Source organism: Thamnophis elegans, chromosome 13 (genome assembly GCF_009769535.1).
Source record: "Thamnophis elegans isolate rThaEle1 chromosome 13, rThaEle1.pri, whole genome shotgun sequence".
Lineage (NCBI taxonomy): Eukaryota > Metazoa > Chordata > Lepidosauria > Squamata > Colubridae > Thamnophis > Thamnophis elegans.
In genome coordinates, this window is record NC_045553.1 from 32,396,678 (window position 1) to 32,421,796 (window position 25,119).

The window sequence follows — 25,119 nt, forward strand, 5'->3', positions numbered from 1 at the left end:
TCGGGGTCAATTATCGTCATAAGTCAAGGACTACTTGTTTTTAAAAGGTTTAATAATTCCCTAGGACCTCAAACCATGTGGTCCTGTCCACCATTAAAACCATCTTACCAAATGGCCTCCATGTTTCCAGTGTCTTTTTCCCCACTTGGAACTGAACCCAGATGGGCATTTCTTCCAACAGTAGGAACGGGGAGCTGCCAAGGAGAAAAAATGCTTAAGAGCACTGACTCAAATATCCAGTTATACCTGATGATACAGGTTAAGAATTGAATGGGAGAATAGAAATAAGAATAAACCAAGAAACCAGGATATAAAAATACTGTATTGGTCCACCCAAACTTTATTCATTCATCCGCTCAACTCAGTTTTGCTTTTGTATCAGCACTGTGTGGAAATCTGCTTTGCAATTTCTTGAGACTTTTCTTCCTGTGAAAAGTCTATAATGATGTTGATGAGTCATCTCACCAGATTCTTTAGAAGTCACCAGGTAAAATTAGATTTAATTGCATATTACTAAAGTATTTCCGGGACTTTCCAGCTATGGCTGTGTTTTTCTTTCAGATCAATAACAAACTTGTGTCTTAACTTCCCAGCTAGTATGTTCTTTTTGCTTCTGCCTGTCACCCACGTTTTCTCACTTGCTCCATCCTCCATTTGTAAATAAGAATCAGTTGGTAAACTAGTCCCACTTCCTTGTTTCTAAATGTTAAAAACTAATCTTACTATGGGCCTGTTGCACATGTTTAAGAACACCCACATTCTTCTCATAGCTGAAGCACCTCAAATATATTCTGTAAATTTGTGATTTGCAGGAAATTATTATAGGGAAGATCTGTTCAGAATGGAACTGATTCAGAATTGTGTACTAGAATAAGTAAACCTCAGTTGGCCCAAACTTGGTCCTTGGTCCCATGCAAAATTGACTTATCTTTCTTCCAGTACATTTTTCCCCCAGGTTCTAAATAAGATTTGTAGAATCTGGATTTTCCAAAGGTCTCCCTGTATGAGACAAGTGGAGGGAGGAGGGGAGCTTGATGGACTACAATGAAGCAACAGATTCCCAGAAAAGACGAAGCACATTCCAGAAAGTGGGGTGATGAGCCAAGAGGCAGCCCAGCCCAGAGCTGGATAGGAGACAGAGGAAACGAATAAGGATAGTCACTCGGGAGAAAGAAGATGGGGAGAGGGAGAAGAAGGATTGTTGTACTATGGGCATGAGGTGGTGAAAGCATTAGGAACACACTTTACCCAGTCCAAGCAGAAGAAAAATGGTGTCCATTGCAGAGGTGGTATTCAGCAGGTTCTGACCAGTTCTGGAGAACCAGTAGCGGAAATTTTGAGTAGTTCGGAGAACCAGTAAATACCACCTCTGACTGGCCCTGCCCCCATCTATTCTCTGCCTCCCGAGTCCCAGCTGATCGGGAGGAAATGGGGATTTTGCAGTATCCTTCCCTGCCACGCCCACCAAGCCACACCCACCAAGCAATACCATGCCCACAAGCCACGCCCACCAAGCCATACCATGCCCACCAAGCCACGCCCACAGAACCAGTAGTAAAAAAAATTGAATCCCACTACTGGTCCACTGGCATATGTAAAGGCACTATGGATAGTGCATTAGCATTTTGATCTTAGAACAGGTTATTGACCTAATGGATCAATGGTAAAATTATCTGTATTGAGGCTGGAACTGCAGCCAAATTGAAGCAAAGCAGCAAAGACTAGTTGCTTGTAAAGTCTTAAAGAAACAACTTTAAATGAGTTAAGTGTGCTGGGCTGGAGATGGGAGGACATCATCATCTGTTCCTATCCTCAGGACAGAATGAGTGATCACTATTGCAATCTTGTCTTGAGTTCTTTTGCCCAGGAGAAGAGACCACTTATCATCCAGCTAAATCTTTGTAAGAAAGGAGGACCTGGCCCCCTAGGATGGACAGAAAGCAGTCAAATAACACTTTACTAATAGCAATAGCACTTAGACTTATATACTGCTTCATAGTGCTTTTACAGACCTCTCTAAGCAGTTTGCAGAGTCAGCATATTGACCCCAACAATCTGGGTCCTCATTTTACTGACCTCAGAAGGATGGAAGGCTGAATCAACCTTGAGCTGGTGAGATTTGAACTGCCGAACTGCAGCTACCAGTCAGTTGAAGTAGCCTGCAGTGCTGTACTCTTAATCACTGCGCCATTTATGCACCATGTATACATGAATACATTTGCTCTCTTAAATCAAAGAGAACCACACCCTTTAATGTTATGATTGTGTAAACACCGAAACTCCTCAGCACGCTTTTCACCTGCTTGGCTGTTCTTTCCCCAGTTCCTCTTCAAATAACAGGACCTCCTGTTTCGAAATGAGCAGGTACATAATGGAAGGCAGGGAGAAGCTATCGATACTGGCGCTTACCTGTATTTGTCTTTTCTTTCTGAAAAAGCTGAGAGATTTAGCAAAATACATACAGGCAATTGAGGGGTAGAAGGAGTTAGCAAGTGCATAGCAAATCCCTTTACCTCACAAACCAAGATAATGTTAAGTTCTGGAATGGAAACTTAAATAAAGCAACATAAAATATCACAATGCTGGCACAGTGACAGAGCGCATAGTTCACATTTACCTCTCTTGGGTTGCTGAATAAGCTATGGTTTGATTAACCACAGTTTACTGAATCACCCCAAATAGACTGGATTTTCCTGCTAGCTATATGAGCTAAGGTTTCAGGGCTATGTGTCCAGCTTCATTTCTGTGGCCTGCAAAGCCACAATTGTAGGAAATTGCTCTTAAGAATTAACAAAACAACAACTTGGTAGAGGGATAAAACCTGAAGAATTTAAGTATATTGGCTTCTTGCAATCAATGAGCTTTTTGAAAAGTATATTTCATATCTGCCCATAAGTGGGGTCAGTGCTGCTAGGAAGGAATCACTAACATAATGTTTTCAAGATTCAGTCCTTATTCCAGGTTCTTCATAAGTTCAGGCTCAAAATGGCAGCGCACCCTCATTTTGTGCCCATATCTGCCATCCTATAGATTTCGCAAACCTTTATTAATCGTCATCATCCTGCTTGTAGCGTCCTATCATTTCTCAGCTTTGGCTAAGGGTGGGCTGTAGTAAAACTATAAGCACATAATTTATGCATGGGAATCCTTTACAATATAAACCTTACTAGGCAAAATGTGGACAATCATGTCTTTCACACTGTGTGGGAAAAATCAGCAGCAGATCGTCTGATCCAAATCTTTAGACAAGAAATTAACTACTGTGAAATTTCCTCAAGAAAGGTATTGTCTCAGTAATCCAGATCATGAAGAAGTATTTCCATTTAGCCGAAGAAAGCTCTGTATGCAACTTAATATATAAAAATCCCATTTAATATACATATAGCAATGACAGATTCAGAGCTGTAACTAACCAGGCTTTGATGATTAAATTTACATTTTTAGGAAGACAGCTTTCACAACAAATCGTTATTTCCATCAGGCATCAGGATAAAATGATATAAAACTCAATCTCAATACAAAGGATTACAACAACTTCAACAATAAGTGAAATTTAATATCAGTAACTTCATGATATAAAATATTATATCATGAAGTTACTGATATTAAATTTCACTTACTGTAGTAAGTAGTAAAATTTTACTTATAGGACTTAGCTCTACGTCCTATAAGTAAAATTTTACTACTGCTGCTAAACTCTCCAATGGATAAATAAAACTAACCAATAAAATAGAATGATGTAAAAAGGCAATGAAAATAGATTTACTGTTAAACTGCAGTCTAAGTGGCTGACATGTCTGGTAAGAATTCTTTGTGTTCTACTTTTTGTAATTAATGTAACCTCTGGGGGAAAATTGAGAAAATGACTGATTGTTCAAATAAAGTTGAATTTGCATGTCTTAATATTTAATTCATTTATTTACTGGAATACTCTGCTGCAATCAAACTGTTCTCAGCAGTTCACGTCAATGGAAATACAGTAAACATCTAGAATAAAAATATAAACACAATCATATAGTTGTCCCCAAGCTGTCTGAAATAACCCTGAAATTTGAATCAGGAGTGTTAAAATCAAAACAGATAAGTGTGAATAGAAACCCCTATGGAAAATGAAAAAAAAAAAGTGATTTACAGAATGGCTTTGATGATTAGACAGGATGGATTATAGAAAGAAGAGAATCATGATGTAACTTTAGAGAGAAAGTTTAATAACAATAGTGATAGCACTTAGGCTTATATACTGCTTCACAGTGTTTTACATTGTAAACTCTCTAAGTGGCTAACAGAGTTAGCATATTGCCCCCAACAATCTGCGTCCTCATTTTACCAATGTCGGAAAGATGGAAGGCTGAGTCAACCTTGAGCCCATCAGGATCAAACTCCAGACTGTGAGCAGAGTTAGCCTGCAATACTGCATTCTAACCACCAGGATTAAAATATAATTGTCCTTATAACTGCTGTGAAGTATATTGGAAGCTAGTTTTTTCTTTCTTTTCTATATTTTTTACTTTTTTCCTTTTCTCGCATTTTTAGCTTTCTCTCTGATTCCTTTCTTTTTTTCCCCTTACTTTGGTTTTATCTTCCTTTTTAAAAGTTTTAGTGAAAATTATATATATTAAAACAATTGAAGCATTCAAAAATTCCTGCAATGACTTCGGAGTCAAGCCAGACATGGCTTGAAAGGATTGAGAACAAGGTTTTTGAATTGCATTGAAACTAATAGAAAGACAGCCCAGGGTCTGAAGGGCAGAGCTGATAGGGTCATGTTTACCAACCTACCAATAACAGGCCAGTGAATTCTGGACAAGAGAAGATTTCAAAGCATCTTCAAAACCAAGCCCATGAGGAGCATATTGCAGTAGTAGTCTGATGAGTGCTGATGAAGGCATGAATTGCAGCTTGCCTCCTGGAGAAAACCTGTGGTTTTCAAGAAAAGATTGGGCAACCATTGTCCTAGATGGTGTAAGGTCTCCGATCTTGGGCAATGGTTTGGATTAGAAGACATTCAAGATGCTTCCAGTCCTATGATTCAAGGTCCTCTTGCTTCAATTGGGACCATAACTGGTGCACCAAACTAAGGTGGGAAAAGGTCCTGTGGCTGCAACCTCCAATGCCCATCTGACAGTTGTTGGAAATCTGTGATTTCAAAGTCTTTGATGCACTTCCTCAAGTATACCCTACGCACAAATAACACTGGAGGCTTCAAAAACAAATAACAAAACAAATAACAAATAACCTTCTAAGGTTATAACTTGTTTCATCACAACCTCCAGACATTGGGTTACTGCATGTCCTTTACTTTGCAGAGTTATACCACAATATTTACTTTCACACAAATATACATTCTTTCGCATGCTTCAATTGCAGAAATGAAAAACATACTGGGCTTCAATGGTCAGTTGGTGAGTTTTAGTCCCTAAATTAGATTTCCTCATGTCAGCAAAATTTTCAAATTTAATATACATCAATAAAATATTACATCCACTGTAATCATACATCAGGGATCATAAAGACTAAGATCTTCTCAATTCTCACTGGGCAAAATTTCCCCATATTTGCACAGGAATAGCTTATCAGAGGTCCTTTTTACCGCTTATCAAAAAGTTCTTATTTAAATGTCCCTGTTGGAATTGAGTAATGAGTTCATGTGTTGTCCAAAGGGGAAAAAAACACATTTATCTATTTTGGGGTAATTTACCCAGGTTTGGGAAACACTAAATTTACTTCTTAGATAGGCTTTTAAATTTTGCAATGCAGGGTGGAGTCTGTATATATTAAGTCATTTCTAAAAAAGGAAATGCAAGACATTCAGGCTTGAATGCATTCAGATTGCCTACACCCTTCTGAGGTGAAACTATTATTATCTAACTGCTAGCTTATGGACAGGGTCATGTTTACTCACCCTTAGGAAGAAATGAACTCTGCATATACTCTTAAGACAAATTGGCTCATTAGTTTCAGGAAGGTAATGCCAGTGTTTTTTCTCCCTTTTTCCTGTTGTGAGTCTTTGTTAACATGAAAATGAATAGTAAATCAGCAGAAATTCATTCTCTGTATAAAAAAGCTATTCAAGAAACTTTAGTGTCAGAATTTTTGCTAGCTCTTTGAGTTACTTAAAAAACTCAAGGAAATGGCAGGAAAGGTTAAAAAAAACCAACCTCTTTTCAGATCTCTGTGTCCATATTTTGCTCCCCAAACAAGTAGCCACAGCTATTTAGGCATTATTTGAAACATTTGTCCCAATTTCTGGGCCTGTTGTCAGCATCCTGAAATGGCAATATGCTAAGTCATCATGTGGTTTATCTATGTGGAAAGTTGAATGCAGTGTGTATTCCATATACTGCACTTATAAAGTGCAGAATAAAAATTTTGTGCCCCAGAATTTTTTTAAAAAACCAACAACCAATTACAGATAGGGGAATCCAAGGTTGCTGACTCAATTTGCTAAAAAAAAATTGTAAACCGCTTAGAGAAGGCTGAAAGCCCTATGAAGCGGTATATAAGTCTAATAAATAAATAAATAAATAAATAAATAAAGGTGAAAATATAGATTTATGTTTAATAAGCTACAGATATGCCATTTTTAAAAAATAAAAAGCAATGGAAAACCATCAATTTGATAGAATCTGCTATACGTACCGTGACCATTAATTACAAAGAATAGTCTTTCATTTCAAAAGGACGTCCTTTAGATTTATTTTTCCAAAACTCACTTTCTTTTTGTTGTTTAACTTTGACTGTATAAAGGGTACCATTTCAGGCACAGGATTTGCATTCCTCTGAAAAATAAGGAAATATTATAGCACTATTATCAGGACTGTTGATAATGAAACATCTGCAAAAACACTTCCGAGCTCAGAGACCACCAAGGCAAATGACAAATAACATTTAGTCTTTTTTATACAAATTGACTTGTTGGATTTTAGATATTTTTAATAGAACAGTTGTCCTTGCTTTTGAATTTCCCTTTTTGAAGCAAATATATAAACATAAACAATTTTTTAATCCTTATAAACCTCTTCGGATTTGTCCTTTTTCAGTCGAGTCCTTTATTTTTATTTTTTTTTCCCAAGAAGCCTTTATCTGCACCGCAGGTATGTGCAAATAAAGGCAGAGCAACCGATGGCCTTCCGCATATTTTGTACCGCTGCCGTCCTTGCTAGGGGTAATGGGAATCACTCCAAAGCAAACCACAAAAGGAGGAACCGGTCTACCGCACCCTCCGGAGTAAACAAACTTCAGATCCTGCGCTGGAAGCCACGCCCCTTTCCCCTGACAGATCTCGCGGGATTCGGCTCGGCTCTGGAGAGCGCCCGAGGCTCCCCTCCAGCGTTTTCCATTTGGGAGAGGGCGTGGCATGGAGCTGTCGCGAGACTAGGAACCGGCTGGCTGGCGTCTCCGCGGTGCCGGTTGCTCAGTCTGGCCGCGCGAGGAGGAGGAACTGCCGCTGGTCTTACGGATGCGCTGCTGAGGCCGACGGAGCCACCGCTATGTCGCTGCCGGACTCCCCGACCTCTCCGGCTCCGCGCTGGGCCCCGACGCACGTCCAAGTGACGGTTCTCCAGGCGCGGGGTCTGCGCTCCAAAGCCAAGGGCGGCGGCGGCGGCAGCGGCAGCGATGCCTACGCCGTCATGGCGCTGGGCAAGGAGAAGTTCGCCACCTCGGTGGCCGAGCGCTGCCTCGGCTCGCCCGTGTGGCGGGAGGAGGCCACTTTCGAGCTGCCCTCGCTGCCCCGACGAGGCCTGGGCGGGCCCGCCGGGCCTGGGCCGAACGCCGTGCTACAGCTGAGCGTCCTCCACCGCGCGCTGCTCGGCCTCGACAAGTTCTTGGGCCGCGCCGAGATCAGCCTGGGCGAGCTGCAGAGCGAAGGCGGCCGCCGCAGCACCCGGTGAGCGACCTGGGGGAGCCTCCGGGCTCATGGGCAGTCCACCTGCGCGGGGAGGAAGAAAGCGGGGCGGGTGATGGCGCCTGTCGGGGCCAACCTCGTTTTCTCCAGGACTGGTTTTTCACCCTCTTTGCTTCCCTGGGAAAATGTGCAGAGAAATGTGAAATTATATATTTGGACCTTTTTTTTTCTTCCTCTCCCCGTGGTTAAACATCTGAAGATCTAATTGTCAAGTATCTCGAGTTCTAATATGACATCTCTAGATCTCTAATGTCTGGAAAGTTGACTGTCCAAATAATGGCACATTAGAGGTGTGCTATGAGATGACGGATTTCTTAGTCAAATGGAGCCTCCACCTTCAGGGGCAGTGTATATGTACGCACCTGAAATGAGGGGAATACAGCTGAAATCGGGAGGCAGCAGCATAATGGGAAAGGAGGGAATGCCTCGTAGTAGGACCTGTTTGTATGTTTTGTTGTGTATTGTGAGAGCCTCCCAAAAGTTGATCATGGGAATCAAGATAGCGTTCCTTTGTTAGGAGAATAAAATGTTATTTTAAAGGCCACGCTCATATTTACCATAACATAAGTTTTGGATAGGTCAGTTCAGTAGATTTTTGATTTAGTTTTGTGCTTTCAGTAGATTTTTGGTTTAGTTTTGTGCTAAAATACTCATTTTAGTTAAATGTAGGGGGATGGAATAGTTCTGCTGGATACAATTAGAGGCTAGCCAGCACACTTTAGTTTGCGCTTTTAATACAGACTTTTAATTAAAAGGGAAGCCAATTTTTTTTTGGGGGGGGAGGATCAACGTCCTGTTTTCAAGTTACGGTGACTCCATTCAACTTTTATAAATGAACCCAATGTACAAAACTCAATAATACTTCCAAAGAATGCCCAAGGAAGATACAAAATGATCAATTCTTGTTTTTCATTCAGCAGCTAATATGCTTCTTCTGTTTAATAGATGTTGATCTGCTAATAGTTAAAGATAAACTTACTCTGTATAAATGCAGTTACGTTCTTTTTACATTTTTCAAAACAAATATTCATTACCTTTTTCCAGTAAAATTGGTTTTTGATACTGCAAACAAAAGCTGTCCTTTAAGAATCTAATAGAGTTCAATGAAATCTAATGGAGCCAAGGATGAATTTGCTTGATTATGAAAAACTAAACTGAGAATGATGTTTACAATTCTAAATTTGGGGACAATGAGGGAATAAAAGAAGCTTCATTTTTAAATTACAACTTGACCTGAAAAAGGATTGTAAACCAACAGAAAATATAGTTATATAGAATATTGGTATAAAAATTAAGTTAGGAGAAACAGTGATGGATGAGCATGAGTAGAATCCAGTAATTTAATGAAATATCAGTGAACTTTGAATGTGTGGAGATTTAACTTTTTTCCCCAAACCCCAGTGTTAATTTAAATATCATACTTTTAATAGATTGAACTACTAGTAATGTAAAACTGGAGGCTAGGGGGAAAGAAGGGTAAATAATCCAAATGAAATGGATTAAGGTACCAATAATTAGGAGTTATTGAAAAGAATGAAGACTTCAATTTCAGTCCAAAATGTAGTCCTATTTAATAAAAGATTGGGTTAGACTTTTATCTTTCGAGGAAAATACTGGAATCTGAAATTCTAGAGTTAGTGCAAGGTTTTTGATCAAGATGATAATGTTTTCAAATGTTTATATGGCAATTTGTAAACTCAAGTTGGGTGTGTTCCTTTTATAAAATGGTGCATCATGATGGGGCAGGTAAAGTATCTATATTTAGTAGTTACTAGGAATGAGTCAGAGTTTTCTGTAAGTCCTTATAGCCATGTACTCATTGTTTGGATTTTAGCATCCCCACAAAACAGCCTACTTGATTTTGTAACATAATAATTTGAATGTTACTAGTTCAGAGAGAAGTTGGAAAGGGGAGTTTACATATATACCTATTGCTCTATTTACCTTGTGATAAAAAACCCCATATGAATACATCAGATAAACACTAGTAAACAGAATATTTTTTAAAAAATATCAAATGTAATTTATACAAATCCAGTATCATTTACTATGCTTCAACCTATTATATTTGTTCAATTCATATATTTCTTGATATATTTTCTTTGGTTAAAATTATTTCCTCCCATAAATAGTTTTTCATACGTTAAAAAACATTGTAATTTTATATTCTTTGTGGTGAGAATGAATGTGCTTTGAAACCAAATGTTCATTGTTATGTGAGGTATCATAGTATTTTGCTACTTGTTATTCTGTAGGAGCAAAGAAGTTGCTTTAGGGTGGTATATGAATTTAATAAATAGACGTTCTTTGTACAGACTGGAAGTGGTAGTAAAGTGGATAGCTTGTATCTTCATTGTTGAAAGTCATGTTTATAGTACTTCCCCTAATTTTTACGTATGTTTTTATACTTGTTTAAATGTTGTAAAGGAGGCTATTTGTGTTTATTTTTAAATATCCTCTGTGGGGTAATGCAGAATTACTTCCAGACTAATAGTCTGTTAAAATTTATTGTTCTGCTATTGAAGCTAGCTATGTCAGGATTCCTGCTGCAAAACAGCTCCACATACTAAAAAGCATGCTTTAAAAGTAAAAGATTAAATATTTAAGACTATTAATCGGTTGTAATTCTATGGCCCTTTGGAAAATGTCTCAGACTGTTAAATGTGCCAAAATTTCTTTGTTTTGCCATCTTTCCAGTCTGAAAAAACAACTAGATATAAATGAAATTACGTTCCAGTAGTAATAGTTGAGAACCAAATTCACATTGAATAAAGCCATTTGTTTAAAGTAAAAATAATATACACGCATAGTAGATAATGTATCACTGTTTTGTCTTGAAGTACAGAAAATGATACTTTAGAACAAAATACCATGATTCTTTCCTTTGGTCAGCAATGTTTTTAGGCTGAGCTCATATTTCAGTGTTAGGAATGTAAATTACAATATATTATGATAACATTATTTTCTTAAAATCATATCAGGTATAGTTGATAAGTGGTAGCTCTCTTGCAAAGGCTGAACTATAACAAGTCCAGCAGGCTTACCAAGTTTACACTGACAGTCTCGAATTCTTTGTACAACCATGAGAAGAATCCAGAGAATGTTTGAAGGGAAGGCCCTGTTCATAACTTTCTTACTACAATCAGCAGCCCAATGTCAGCTAAGCCATTGGATTGGTTTTAGAAAAGAAAACCAGAGCTGTTTGATCTCCTTATTTTTTTCTGATTTAATCACCTTTACATCTGCAATTGATTGACTATAATGGCATCATATATTTTAAATCTGTTGGTCTTTTTTCATTTGAAAATTGTATCCTTTTACAGCGACAGCCTTGTACCAAATGGGTAGTTTTTGATATACAATAGTACTTTTCCTATGGGATGGAAAATACGCAGCCATGTTGCAGGTAATGGACATGGTTTTGAACCAAGAAATATCCCACTTAGAATAATATCACTTAGATGAGATGACCTAGTTGAAGAGCAGTTGCACAATATCACATGATATTCAGAGGGAGGTAGGAAAGAAATGAATTGCTTTATATCTGGTGCTTTTTCTCATTCTGTTACTCTGTTTTGTTCTTTTCCCAGGCTTGGTATGTAAACTTTGCATGCAATTTTCTTATAAAATGGAAATACTTAAAATTAAAGAAATTGCATGAATACTGGTAGTCCCTGACTTACAATCATTAGTTTCATAATTGAAGCTACCATGGCACTTGACTTACAACCCGCCTTCCCACTGATGACTGTCACAGCCATGGTCATGTGATCAAAATCTGGACTCTTGCAGCTGGTATTATTTACAGCAATGTGGCATCACAAGGCCATGTGATTGCCATTTATGACCTTCCCAGCCAGGTTTTGACAAGCAAAATCAATGTGGGAAGCCAGTTATGTTCATTGGTCGAATGATTCACTTAACGATTGCAGTGATTTGCAATTAACAGCAGTGGCAAAAAAAAAAAGCTCATAAAATTGGGTGCGACTCACGTAACCACCTTGCTTGGCAATGAAAATTATGTTCCCAGTTGTGGTTGTAAGCCGAGGACTACCTGTTCCTCTTTCAGCTTCCGAAATCTTTTTCTGGTAATAACTTTCTTCTTTTCTTTCTTTCTAGTCATGCTATCTCCTATGCTGTATCCAGTTCCATTCAAGGCTATACTACAGTACTTGTCTTGGTTCATGTTGTACCTGTGAGGGAGCGAAAAGGTTAGAGAAACCAAGATGGCTTGCATCTTAGGCTCGAAGAGAGAAGCAGTTCATTCTTTGCCATATACTTCCTTATGCTTATCAGTGGCATTTCAGCAGTTACCATTGTATTAAAAACTTACTGAAGGAGTTTGGGAAACAGCCAGATTTTTACTGTGTTTTTATATTGTAGCAATTTAAAATTACAGAACTGTTGCATAATTTTAAAAAAAACCACCAACAGAATAGGGGGATCTAGAAAAAAAAGTTTCAAGATCCTATTAAAAGCAAAACTTTTCCTCAATTATATTCTTGTATCTTAAGAGTGAAAGCACTCACTTTTCATAGCAGCAGATAAATTTATATCTTCAATTTAGATAAGGCTCATCTTATTTAAGTGCCTCAATTCTCCTTTCTAACCAGCTATATAAAAAAAAGTCTGGATGCATGATACTTTGATCAGAAGGTTTAAAATTCTTATAGAAACATGTTCCTCTTTTGCTAAACAATTTGAAAATCTCCTTAAATTGGAATGATAAAAGTAATTATTGTTTATGGACATATACTGTATATAAATGGATAAATAACATGATGTCTTAAATTCACACTAAATTATTATGAACATCTTTTTTCAAGACTTTTTTGCTTGATATCTATCTATGTATAATAGTTCAGAGCCACCCTTTCTAGCTATGTAATCAGAGAGACCCTTTTTTCTGATATTGGTACATTAGTTTTAAAATAAAAGAGCTATCTATAATTGTAACTCTTTTGAGATTGATGCAGCACATTGGCGGAATAAATAATTTGAGTGATTTCTTTTTCTCTTTTTTTACATCATCCTTTACTGGAACAGTATCACTAGCCACCATCATTTCATAGTTATAGAGAATTTGATTCTTCTTTTATTTGGGATAAAACTCTGCAAGGAGCATTTTGGAATTAGTGTTCATGTTTCTAATTCCTGATTTCACTTTCCATGTATACAGATGGTACAAGCTTCACTCCAAACCGGGGAAGAAGGAAAAAGAGCGGGGCGAGATTGAGGTGGATATCCAGTTCATGAGGAGCAACATGACAGCCAGTATGTTTGATCTCTCCATGAAGGATAAGCCTCGGACTCCCTTTAGCAAGCTGAAAAACAAATTAAAAGGGAAAAGGGGCAATGGATTGCCAGACACGGCTTCAGCAATTATTCCTAGCATTACTCACTCTCCAGCTGACAGTGAAGAAGAGTCAAATGACAAGGAGAAGAAAAAGTCAAAGTTCAAGACACTGTTCTCTAAACCTGGTTTGCATAAAAGCAATATTTCCCAGTCCATGTCTGTGCTACCCACACTCCAGCCTGTTTCGGAGAGAGTTCGACTTCGACCCAGTGACTTTCAGTCACAGTGGAGTGATGGTGAAGATGATGACACTTTGACAACAGTCTCTGAGAGTAAGTAGCCTGTTCATTAAGAGAAACAGTTTCAGAAACTCTTCTTAGGCCTGTGTCTAACTTTGAGATATCATACATTTTCTTTTTTTTTTAAATCAAAATTGAGTTCTCCCTATCTTTGCGATAATGGAGCTGTCATGATGATCTGTAGTACATGTCAATGGTTAAAGTCCGCTTTAAATAATCCCCAATTATAAATATATTGTTGCTAAATATCCTTAATTTGTATAGATAAGTATTTTCAGAAATTAAGTACTTAACCGAATTCTGATAGCAATGTTACTTTTTCTTTTCAGACCCCTCTACAAACAGAGCCAACAATAACGTACTTGGTCCCCCCTCTGTCATGATGCACAAGAGAACTGGTAGTGGAGACTCCAAGCAATTAAACCAAATAATTGCTGGCAGTGCCAAGAAGGATATGCATTCTTTATTTGGCCTCAGGTCCAAAAATGACCCAGTTTCCAGATCCAATCTGTGTATCAATGGAAGCCATGTTTACATGGAAGAAAATGAATCAAAGAACGACCTCGTTTCAAAAGAAGGCACTACATCTCCTCAGACATCCCAGCGAAAACGCCTCTTTTTGTCTCAGGAAAACCTATCTTTCGAACACGACAAGGAACTTGAAAACCCTGCAGGGTTGGCCCTTGATAAATTGCCGTCTGGGTCATCTTCATTGGAATCCTTTAAAGCCATGACTCTGCCATCGTATAAATTGCTTGCTGGCGGAGATTCAGTAGAAAATAACACTCCATTTGTTTCAGACACTCCAAAAGAAACCAAGGAGATCAAAAAACAGGAGAACAAGAAGTCTGGCTTGCTGTCTCTTGTGACAGGGAAAAAAGAAGCAAAAACCAGCGAGGAGAACACTGAAAGTTCTCTGAAGGCAAAGGAAGTGAAGCGTAATGAAAAAGAATTGGCCAGAAAAGAGACAAACCCTTTTGAGCTCCCTGTGGATGGCAAAAGGGGCCATGGCGCACCTAAGAGTAATGCCACAGATATTGTCATTGCAAAGACGTCAGTAAACCCTTTCAGTGAGAACATTGCGGAAGGAGAGAAACCAGAAAAGAATGCTGCTTCTGTGAAACCTTCTCAGACGAAACCTGTCAAACCCAGGTTAGTGAGGAGGGATACTTAAATTTTTTCTAATATCATCATCATCTTATTTGTCAGGGCTGCCCAATTTAGAAAACTGGGCAGCTTATAACATTGGAATACACAATGAACAGTTAAAAACATAATACTAAAACATAACAGCCCCCACAAAAAAGCAGCCATAACAAACATACAAGGGCTCCATAGACTCATCAATTAAGAGTTACAGTGCATGGTACTCAATCTCTTTGAAGAGTTGGGCAGCATATAAGTTGTATAAATAAAAAAATAACTTCAGATTTGATAACTGAGCCAAATCGTAGAATCCAGAACCCCAGGAAAGAGGGTGCCATAGATATCATGGATGGGATGGGATCGAGGATGCCATTTCAAAGGTCACAAATATCTTAGCTTATAATGCATTTAGTAAGATTGATCTTTTACCTGGGGCAGGTATAAATTTCAGGGTGTATCTGATCTGGGTATTTAGCAGCCAGATCATTTTGCAGGTGACATGCATGGCTCTGTCTTCTTGAAAAAGGAAAGTAACATTTGATCTTTGCAGGCTACCTTGTATTCTTTCAAGGAGAAAAAGCAAAATAGTTGCTATTCTTGCCCTCAGGGTAGAAATGTTCCTCATAGAGGTTCTAGAGCTGGAACATGAAGGGAATTCGAAGAATTATTTGAGAAGCAAACTGGGCTACTTATGTTGTATAAGATGATTATATTTGTAAAGTAGTCCACTTTTCCAAACTAAATGTTTATAAACTTTGTCTTTAATAAGGGAAGTGTGCCTATCAAAAATAGTGCTGTGCTTTCTAACTTTTGTGTCTTTGCTGCTTTATATATCTGAAGGCTTTGCTGCTCATACAGTCTATTTAATCTGCTGAGATTAACAAATTAATATCTTATAGACATGTTTTGCTAAGATAGTTTATTGCTTTTCCATTCTATTAAAAAAGTATCACAACATAGAAAGTATGCTTGGGTGCTTCACTACAGCCCTGTGTCCCTTATTACTAACCTACACCAACTTTTCTAAACTTTTTATCTAAAATATGTCTGCTTGTCTCAGGTTGCATCTGCAACTGACATGCAGGTTTTATTTTGTCCCTTCTTACAGACTGGGCGTGTCTTCAGAGGATGAAACCAAAGCTACCTCTTTTCCTCCTGTTCCTCTTCCTCCTATTTGCTATCCTTCAAATAATGAAAATAATCCTTTTACTTCTAAATTTGATGAAGAACAGAAAACTCAGGAAGTTGGTAGGTTTGATAGCTCAAAGAATGTTTCCGTTAATAATCCATTCAGTACAAAATGGATGCAGGATTCTGGAGACCTGGAATGCTCTGCAGTTTCTACCTGCCTTCCTTCAACCTCTGGCCATGAAAATAATCCCTTCTCTCCTAAATGGGGACAAGAATCTCATACGCAGGAGATGGAAACCTCTTCCTTATATTCTCTACATTCTGCAGCTTCCACTACTGAAACTCATACTATTCCTTCTCAGCTTTCTAACGTTAATGATCCCTTTGTAATCAAAGTGGGACAGGAATCTGAAAGAATTAAAAGTCCTCCCACATCTATAGGTTCTGTTTCTTTAACTGAAAACATTGATAATTCCAAGTACAGAGATGATGTTTCTTCAGAAAAGTTTCAAGATGAAAACTTAACTAATCAAACCAATACTGTATCCAACTTCTCTGGCTCTCTATCTGAAAGTCTTCCACCACAGTTTTCTGACCTAGTTAGAGTAAACCAAAAGCCCTCATATGACAAAGTGCATATAGTACTGCCTTTTAAAGAAAAGAACGGGATGAAAAAGTCGGTAGCCTTTGCCCTTGATGAATCAAAAGAGGATGAAATAAATAGTCATAATGACAGTGCAGATGAAGATTCATTTGAGATAAATGTAAATAAAGAAGCCCTAAATTCATTTGAAAAGAACAGTGGCCAGGTAATTGAATTAAACATAGAGAAAAGTTGCGGCTCTAAGCCTGATGAAGAAGACATAATTTCTGTTCATACTAGTGGTAACCTCTTAAAGAAGGAAGTTGAATCTGGTTTATCTAAAAAGAACCCACTGCTACCAGTTGCAAGAGTCCTCAATCCTCTGCAAACCAAAATGTCAGTTCCTGAACTGAGTGACAAAATACACACTGTACCACCAAAACCAGCACCAAGAAATATTTTGAAAGTGAAAAAAGGTGTACCTCTAACTGATGAACCAAAAGGAGAAGATGTATCAAGCCATGCATCTGTTCTCAAAGAGGTTTCTTCAGACAGTTCAACCATTAGTGAGAAGCCAAGCCATATTTGCTCATTAACTTCAGAAATGGCTGTCCTTCCTCATATATATGATAATGGTAATACTGGCTCATCTCAAAGTATTAAGGATGACTCTAACCACATGATGAGAACATCACTTGGGATTTCAGGTCCCGGAGAGCTGAATGTAAAGCCCATTACTCTTCCTGTTATTCCAGAAGTAGCTTCAGATGATGAGCAATTAGGTGATTATCAACGGGATCCTGAAAATATAACATTAAGTGAAGATTTGTCAAGAAATGAAGATGGCTTTATGAACCTGTGGGCTTCTGCTGAGAGGACAGATCTGACGTCAACTAAGAAAGCTATTGGAGAGACTGTATCAGGTCTCATGCAAATGAGTAATTTTGGCAATTCATCCAACAGATTGTTGAAGGATCCAACCAACAATGTACACAAAAACCCAAATCATAACCTAACAGGTATAGAAAAGGAGTGTGGAGAACACTCTAACAAAGATAGGCAGGATGATTGTCCTGAGTCTTCTGCTAAGCCTGTTTCTCTTTACCCTCTATCTAATTCTTCTCAGTCTTGCTCTGTTAGCTCTTTCCAGTCTGATTCTCATGGCTTTAATAAAGCAGAATCTCCAAAAAAAGCTACAACGGAAGAATTGGATGCCAAAGTGGAAAGCTCTGGTAGGAAGAAGCTGCTTCAGGCATGGGTTTCACCCTCTGAAACACATCCCAATCCTGGTGGAAATTCTGCCAAACTCAGGTGAGAAGACAAGCAAGATGGGTATGGGAGATCCAATATAAAAAGCATTAGCTGCTGTTGTATCCTTGATATATCTCTCCTTGGTGGGAAGGTGGAAAAGCTAAGTTTATTTGTAATTTTAATAAATGGAATGGGGAAACAAGTCATGGGGATATACTCTGTACCTATCCTGGTTTACTTCCATTATTTTGTCATGTATCTCTAATTTGTTATGAAAATAAAATAGTAAAAGTAAAAAATCCCCTACTTTGGCATAAATTCCTTCGAAGAAGGACAGAATATAAATATATTAAGTAAACCTTTAGTCTTATCTGAGCAGGTTATTTAATGCACTATGTCAACTTGTAGTTCCACCATATGAAGATGCCAGCGGTACAAAAGTTTTGTCTTAAATTTGAAGGCGAAAGGTAAGAGACAAGGAAAAAAGTGACTTTGCAGGATTTATGTGTGCAGTGCTCTGTTACATTCAGAGTAAATCTATGTTATTCACTGTAGATGTTATCTCTTTCAGACTTCATCCTGTGAAGCCAATGAATGCTTCAACTAACCAACCATCTGCAAAAACCTTGAGCATAAGTACTAAGATGCTGGATAATCAAACTGAATTCAATCTAAAGGTACTTAAGGCATTTTTTAAATGTAATGGGCAATCTCTGGTTCTGTAATTTCTGTTGATTCTCACTGTAGAGTAAATGAAAATTGAATATTAGAATATGTTAAAGCACAGTATAATATTCAATTTTTATTATTATAATCATAGACCATTATAAATAAAATAATATGCAATTAAAATTCTAGAATAAATAGCAATAACACTTAGACTTATATACCACTTTACAGTGCTTTACAGCCCTCTTTAAGCGATTTACAGAGTCAGCCTATTGCTCCCAAATATCTGGATCCTCATTTTACCCACCTCAGAAGGATGGAAGGCTGAGTCAACCCTGAGCCTGGGGAGATTTGATCTGTCAAATTGAGGCAGCTGGCAGTCAGCAGAAGCAGCTTGCAGTACTGCACTATAACCACTGTGCCACCACTGCGCCAATAACAGATAAAATCTATGATAAAATCCAGTCTGTCAATTTATACGTGGTCTAATATTTTGTAGTTGTGGTTAACATTTGTGCTCCTTGTACTCTGTATTTTTAACTACTTTTTTTTATGAAGACAATAGTTGAAGGATAGTATCATCAATTTTAAAATACGACTTGACTGGAGAATGTATGAATTGCTAAAAAATTGGAACTTTCTAAAGGCTTTCAACATAAGAGATTTTGGTATTGGATTATACAATGGTTATTGACTGTGTATGACGATTGTAAGAGTTTGAAATTTTGAGATAATTGTAATGGATGATTTACAAGATTGTCTTGATTTTTGCTGGTTTGAGCAACAGCAACCAGAAGTGGTCTTAGAAAGGCTTAAAATCTCCATATCCATAAATGTACTTGCTAATGCTGCATCTTTACATTTTTGTGATTTTTTTAAAAAAAGCGGTTGCTTTTAAGCATTACTGAAGCATTTTTGAAGTGCATGCTCAATCCCTGAAGCTAAAAGTTTGAACTGCTTTCTGATTTTTGATTCTATTCATGACAACTCTTGCTACTGAAATGACTTTTCCCCTTCTTTCTTTCCTACAGAAATATGACCGTTCAGATCCTGCCTATGCTTATGCTCAGTTAACTCATGATGAACTTATCCAGTTGGTCTTGAAACAAAAAGATATTCTTGCCAAGCGAGATGTCCAGGTACGAGAGCTGGAAGACTACATAGATAACTTACTTGTTAGAGTCATGGAAGCAACGCCCAACATTCTTCGAATTGAAGTCCACCCCAAAAAGAAAGCTGGAAAGATGTAAAATGACACCTCAACCTGTATGAAGACCTTCCTTAGTTAAACCTAAGCAGAGAATGTGAAATGAAATAACTTCCTTTATCAAAACAAAAGTTATTTATTTCTTTGGGTAAAATTGGTTTTCTTGTCTTAGTGACTGGCTAGATACAAACCAAAATGACAATCTTTCTTTAGATACTCTTCCAATACAATGCAAATACTTTGTTCTCTGTTTATGATTAAAAGTATGAGCTTATGAAACTTCAAGAGAGCTATGTGAATCAGTTTTCTACTGTGAATAATATTGCACCTGAAGCATTTATACAGAATTTTATGTTGAGTTAAAAAAATTTGCCAGAGTTTTCAAATTTCTGTGGGTAATACTGAGTTTTTGTGCAATATATACAATCTTATCCTAAGCAATCTCTTGCTAATTCACTGAAAACACTGGAATATCATCAAATCCCTCATTTTAATTTGCTGGAAAATGAAAATATTATTGGAAAACTGGATGCCTTTGAAATCATCATTGTGACTTTAACAGGTTCTTGTCAATTGGGGCTTAGGCTGTGGATGTTTACAGTGGATTGTGTACTGAGCTACTTGTGTTATTCATTTGGGAACCATGTAAAAAAATTACATAGTAACAACTGGTGAACAAACATTGCTTGCTTGTGTTGTCTACATTGAAATGGCAAGTGAATAAGAGCATGCAAAACTACAGTTCAGCACTTAGTTTTATAATCTCTTAACTATGACTGGTTTGGGATCCATTGTATTTGATCTGGACTGGGACAAACTGCTAGAGCACCAAACCTCAGTTGTAGGTGATGATTTCTAAATAGAAATTAAAGCAGGGATTAGAAACCTTGGGTTTTTAAAAAAAAACAAAACTCCAGAAGTAGTACTAAGTTGTTATTCCTCTATGACTTTAGAAATGTGGATATAACTGGAAGGTTCCCAGATTTTTAACAGTTTGAAAGTACATATTCACACAATTCTTAATTGGCCATGAATATTGACTGAGCTTGCTTTTTAGTCACATCATCTTCGTTCAGAAATTGATGTATTTTTCTTCCTTCCCTTTTACTCAATAAAGTGTTCCCAGTATGACTTCCTATTTGCGAACACCCACACAAAAATTCCTCTAACAAAGTTCTTTTCAGAAAATCTAAGAAAATTGGTGTACTTAAGTCCTTTTAGAATAACAATCTACACAGGCTAGTACAATTACTTTTGTCAGGAAAGGTCAGATAGTTTTGGGGTTCCAGAAGTCTCTCTCTTTCAGATTCTGTATATATAATTGCTTATGACGGTTATTATGGGTGAAAATAATCTCAGATAAAATTGTAGACTTTCAGAATCCATAACTGATGAGCAAGCAGTTAGAAATCTTTTAGGAAATTTTTCTTAAGGAAAAGAAAAGGCATTCTTTTTTCATTAGATGCCATGGCAAATGTATCTGCAATTCTTGAACACTTTCTTCCTTTTCTATGCAGTGAAATTTTGGGTTAAACTTTGCTCCTTTTCAGGAATTGCTGAGTAAATTCTCCATGTATAAACTCTTGTAATTCCAAACATTTATTTGCTATGCCAAGAGCTGTATATGCAATATTGTCAGTTAACTCAAGTTTTCCTTTCTCCTTAAGAATATCTTATCTTGTTTGAAATGAACAAACTTGAATATCTGATAAATTGCTCAAATCTGAGAATATTCATTGATGCTTAAATTTCATTTTATTTGGTCAAAAAAACTAAACAGGGCAGTATTGATGTGAGAGAGTCTGAGGAGAGAGTCAACAGCAGCAATTTTTTTACATTGAGGAACTTGTTTTGGAAACCTAGAAGCTTTGTTTGAGTTGTCTTTCTGATGTAAAGATTTTGAATTGTCAGGCTTTCCCACAGTTAATTTCTCTTTCCCCAGAGGTAGAGAAATGTAGCCAGATCTATTTGTTGCAATAATTACTGGAATACCACATCTACATGATCTTTCCACAATAGACTATATTGTTTCTGATAAAGACTAAGGGGAATCAATCACATTTTCCACATACAGTTCATGCAAAGTTTATATAAAATAGATCAAATTTCCTTTTTCCCGTGAAAATAATAGTATGTGGTAAAGTGGGAAGAATAAATACAGAATTTTTAAATCTTGTGAACTTTTTAAATGAAAAGTTAAAGAGGTTTTTAATTCTAAAGTAGGGCAGTGGATACCTGGGTGAGTGAGATGTGCCTTGAAAGAAAGAATGTATACTCCAGAGCTAGTAATATTTTGTTTGGGGTGTAGTGGGAAAACCACATTTTCTATGCGCATCTTAAAACTTGCTCTGAACTGGGCATCTTCCTTTTTATGATTTACAACAAATCCATTGTTGTGTTATTACAGATTATTTAATCTATTTTAAACTTTAAATTCTTAGAAGGTAGAAACTACATGTAGAGATTAGCAAGATACTTTGCAGAATTACACAAGTCTCTGCATGTTTATGTTCTAGCCACTCAAATCTACTACTGATTCAAAATTGTTAGCAATCACAGCTAGCTGGTTAAATGCAGGTACCTGCAGCAATCCAAGGATTGTTTAGAGACACTGAAGAATTAATCATTTGCTATAGCTGTTTTTTATTATCTTCCTATGCACTTTAATTAAGGATCTGTTTGGCACTGAACAGATCTTCAGTCCTCTTATACTTAGTCACCATACTGGATTACAATATAAATTTGTCACCTACATTTACTAACCATTGTACTTGCTACTCTATAATCTGGCAATCACCAAAGAGCAGAATACCTTAGGTGGCTACGGTACTCATGTTTTAAGAAGAAGTATAGTTTGTATGACTTGCCAATGCATTCATAACCTAATTACATATTTTAAGGTTTGGTAGGAAATGAATAATATATTTGAATGTCAGATTCTGAGGGAGGAGAAGATCATACTCTCTGTTGTTGCCATAAAGTCAGTGTGAAATTTATTGAATAGATATATCTGCCTCTTCCTATGCAGTATAGTTCTAATTCTGAGGAACTATAAAAGGGTTCGTTTTGCCTCATTTGTTTGGTAGAGTTAGAAGAAGCATTTTTGACTTTTCTACAGAAAAGAACAGTGATCTGGCATACTGAAGGCAGTACAATATTGTGAATTGCTGGTACTGAAATGTGTAACAATACATATTTTATACGTAGAAGAAAAAAATGTGGAGGGTATTTTAAAGTCTAGCTATTTCCCTCTGCTGGTTGTAGCATAATGCAGTATGCTTTTATGAAAAGGCATGCAGGAATTTGTATTGTGTGTCTGATTCCAGAATATCAAATAGCTGCTTTAACACCATGTTCCCTAGGAATAAATTTCTGAAATAGACTGGAATTACGTTCTAAACATGTCCGCTAATAAAATGGTGGGTATCAAAACAAATCAAAAAAGAAATAAAACTCATGCTGGACAAATTTTGAGCAGATTGAGAAAATCCAAATTTAGAATCCTGAAACAGTGAATTTTAATATAAGTTCCAGTAAGAGAGCATAGTTGTTGGTTATTGTTGAAAATTATGGGAATTGCAATATAGGCTAAATTTTCAAACCTGAAACAGGCTGTCAGCAGTTTCAATAATTGGAAAGGTCCATTTTGTGTTTAGAACATTCCATAATAACCTTTTGTACAAGGTTGATCTCAACACACACAAAGAAAACTAAATTGGGGAAAGATAGTTTTAAGTCATAACTCCATGTATTTAATGGGTTTTAAGTGGGGCAGTTTCACATATTGTGTAACATACAATGAAGGCGTTACATCTGGGCCCAGTTGTCAACTTTCATGCCTTATATATCACTCAATATATAATGTAGAAATAACAGTGCCTTAAAATCAGTATTTTACTGAACGATTGAAATATAAGTTCATGCAAATTCTTAAGTTTTAATAAAATGGTTATGCAATGAATAGTCTCCCTCTGTATATTTACCATAGAAGGATTTGAATGTATGTTTATGCTTTGTTACAGTTGGTATATTGCCTGATGGTTTTCATACAAAAACCTTCAGCCTTATGAAACGTTAAAATAAAGTTATTTAAAGTTAAACAAATATGTGTCCTTTGTCCTATATTTTATGCACTGATAGACCCAAGAATGAAGCACATTGACTGTTTAGTGAATATCTGCTTAGAAAGCTTGTATCCAGTGGCGAAATTCATTTTTTAAACTATGGGTTCTGTGGGTGTGGCTTGGTGGGCGTGGCAGGGGTAGGACACTACAAAATCTCCATTCCCACCCCACTCTGGTACTTGCCAGTTCTCCAAACTACTCAAAATTTTGGCTATCGGTTCTCCGAACTACTAAAAATTTCCTCTACCAGTTGTCCAGAACCTGTCAGAACCTGCTGGATTTCACCCCTGCTTGTATCCAATCCATCGTTTAAACATAATTTTCTTCATATGATTGATAGAAGTGTTTATGAAGGCAGTTTTATGCATGTGATGAAGATTAGCAAATGAGGGAAGCAGAGCATGTGTGAAAGTAAAGATAATACTTAGCTAATGGTTCATCACTAAGCTGGGAGTAAAATGTACTATGTGTTTCATTTTCAATGCATTTTTGAATATAATAAAAGTTTGTTGGGAAGGTAGATTTTTTTTGAAAAGTTTTAATTAAAAACACAAAAAAAGAATCATCCTTTGTTACATCTTGTAAAAGCGTGTCGATTGGTTACAAATACATTTTGTGCGTTTCTTCCACAATCATTACATATACTTCATTCGTATTGTACATCAAAAATCTTTTATGTATTTTACTATCAATGTACCACAATTCTCATTTAACTACAATTATTTAAACGTGCTTTTATCCGAAATCATTTGTATTTAAAGACACAACCACCTACTGGCATTCATTCGCAATTTCAATAAACCTCCAATGACATTACACCTTTATAACATTCTGAAACAAAATCCGTTAATAAGATATCTAAGCATTCCCCCCCCCCTTTTCCCAACTCACAATTTAAAGCTTATATCCAATTTGCTTTTACTAATACAACACACACACACACATACACACACACATCATTAAACATTATCCATTAACATTTCCTTGTTGTAGTTTTCCCATCTGGATATTGATCCATTTTTCCAAAAAAAAATGAAGGAGGAAAAAAGAAAAAAGGAGTCTGATAGCCACTGCCACTCTAGCCTTCCAAGCCTCTTTTGTGTATGTGTGTGTGTGTATATATATATATATATATATATATATACATACATACATACATACATACACACACACACACACACACACACACACACACACACACACACACACACACACACACATATATATATATATATATATATATATATATATATATATATATATATATATAAAGCACAAGTTCTGTTGTACTCTTTAAAGGAGAAGGGTTCTATCTTTTTCTTTCCTTTTCCTTCTCTTACCAAAATATTTTCCAAGAGCACCTGCAAAAAACAATTCGTGTCCTTGACTCTTTATCAGATTTTGTAAGCAAGTTGCAAACCCTTCAGTTACAAAGTCAGTAAGATCAAAGAGAAATGAACAAAGGATACATTGTTTTAAAAAAAACCTCCAGACTCTGGCTTCCGAA

The 25,119-nt window shown here is 36.8% G+C and overlaps 1 protein-coding gene across 2 annotated transcripts; it reads left to right on the forward strand.

Annotated features, from left to right (window-relative positions):
- The first annotated feature begins 7,265 nt into the window (after positions 1-7,265).
- RAB11FIP1 (RAB11 family interacting protein 1) lies at positions 7,266-23,588 on the forward strand. Of its 2 annotated transcripts, none has more exons than XM_032229255.1 (6): positions 7,266-7,888; positions 13,086-13,534; positions 13,831-14,653; positions 15,756-17,672; positions 18,184-18,289; positions 19,313-23,588. In XM_032229255.1, exons 1-6 carry the CDS (start codon positions 7,491-7,493, stop codon positions 19,529-19,531), a joined length of 3,912 nt encoding a protein of 1,303 aa, XP_032085146.1. In that variant the 5' UTR covers positions 7,266-7,490; the 3' UTR covers positions 19,532-23,588. The 2 variants fall into 2 exon arrangements, with proteins under 2 accessions (XP_032085146.1, XP_032085147.1); XM_032229256.1 differs by lacking the exon at positions 7,266-7,888 and adding an exon at positions 10,110-12,117.
- Positions 23,589-25,119: the final 1,531 nt, after the last annotated feature.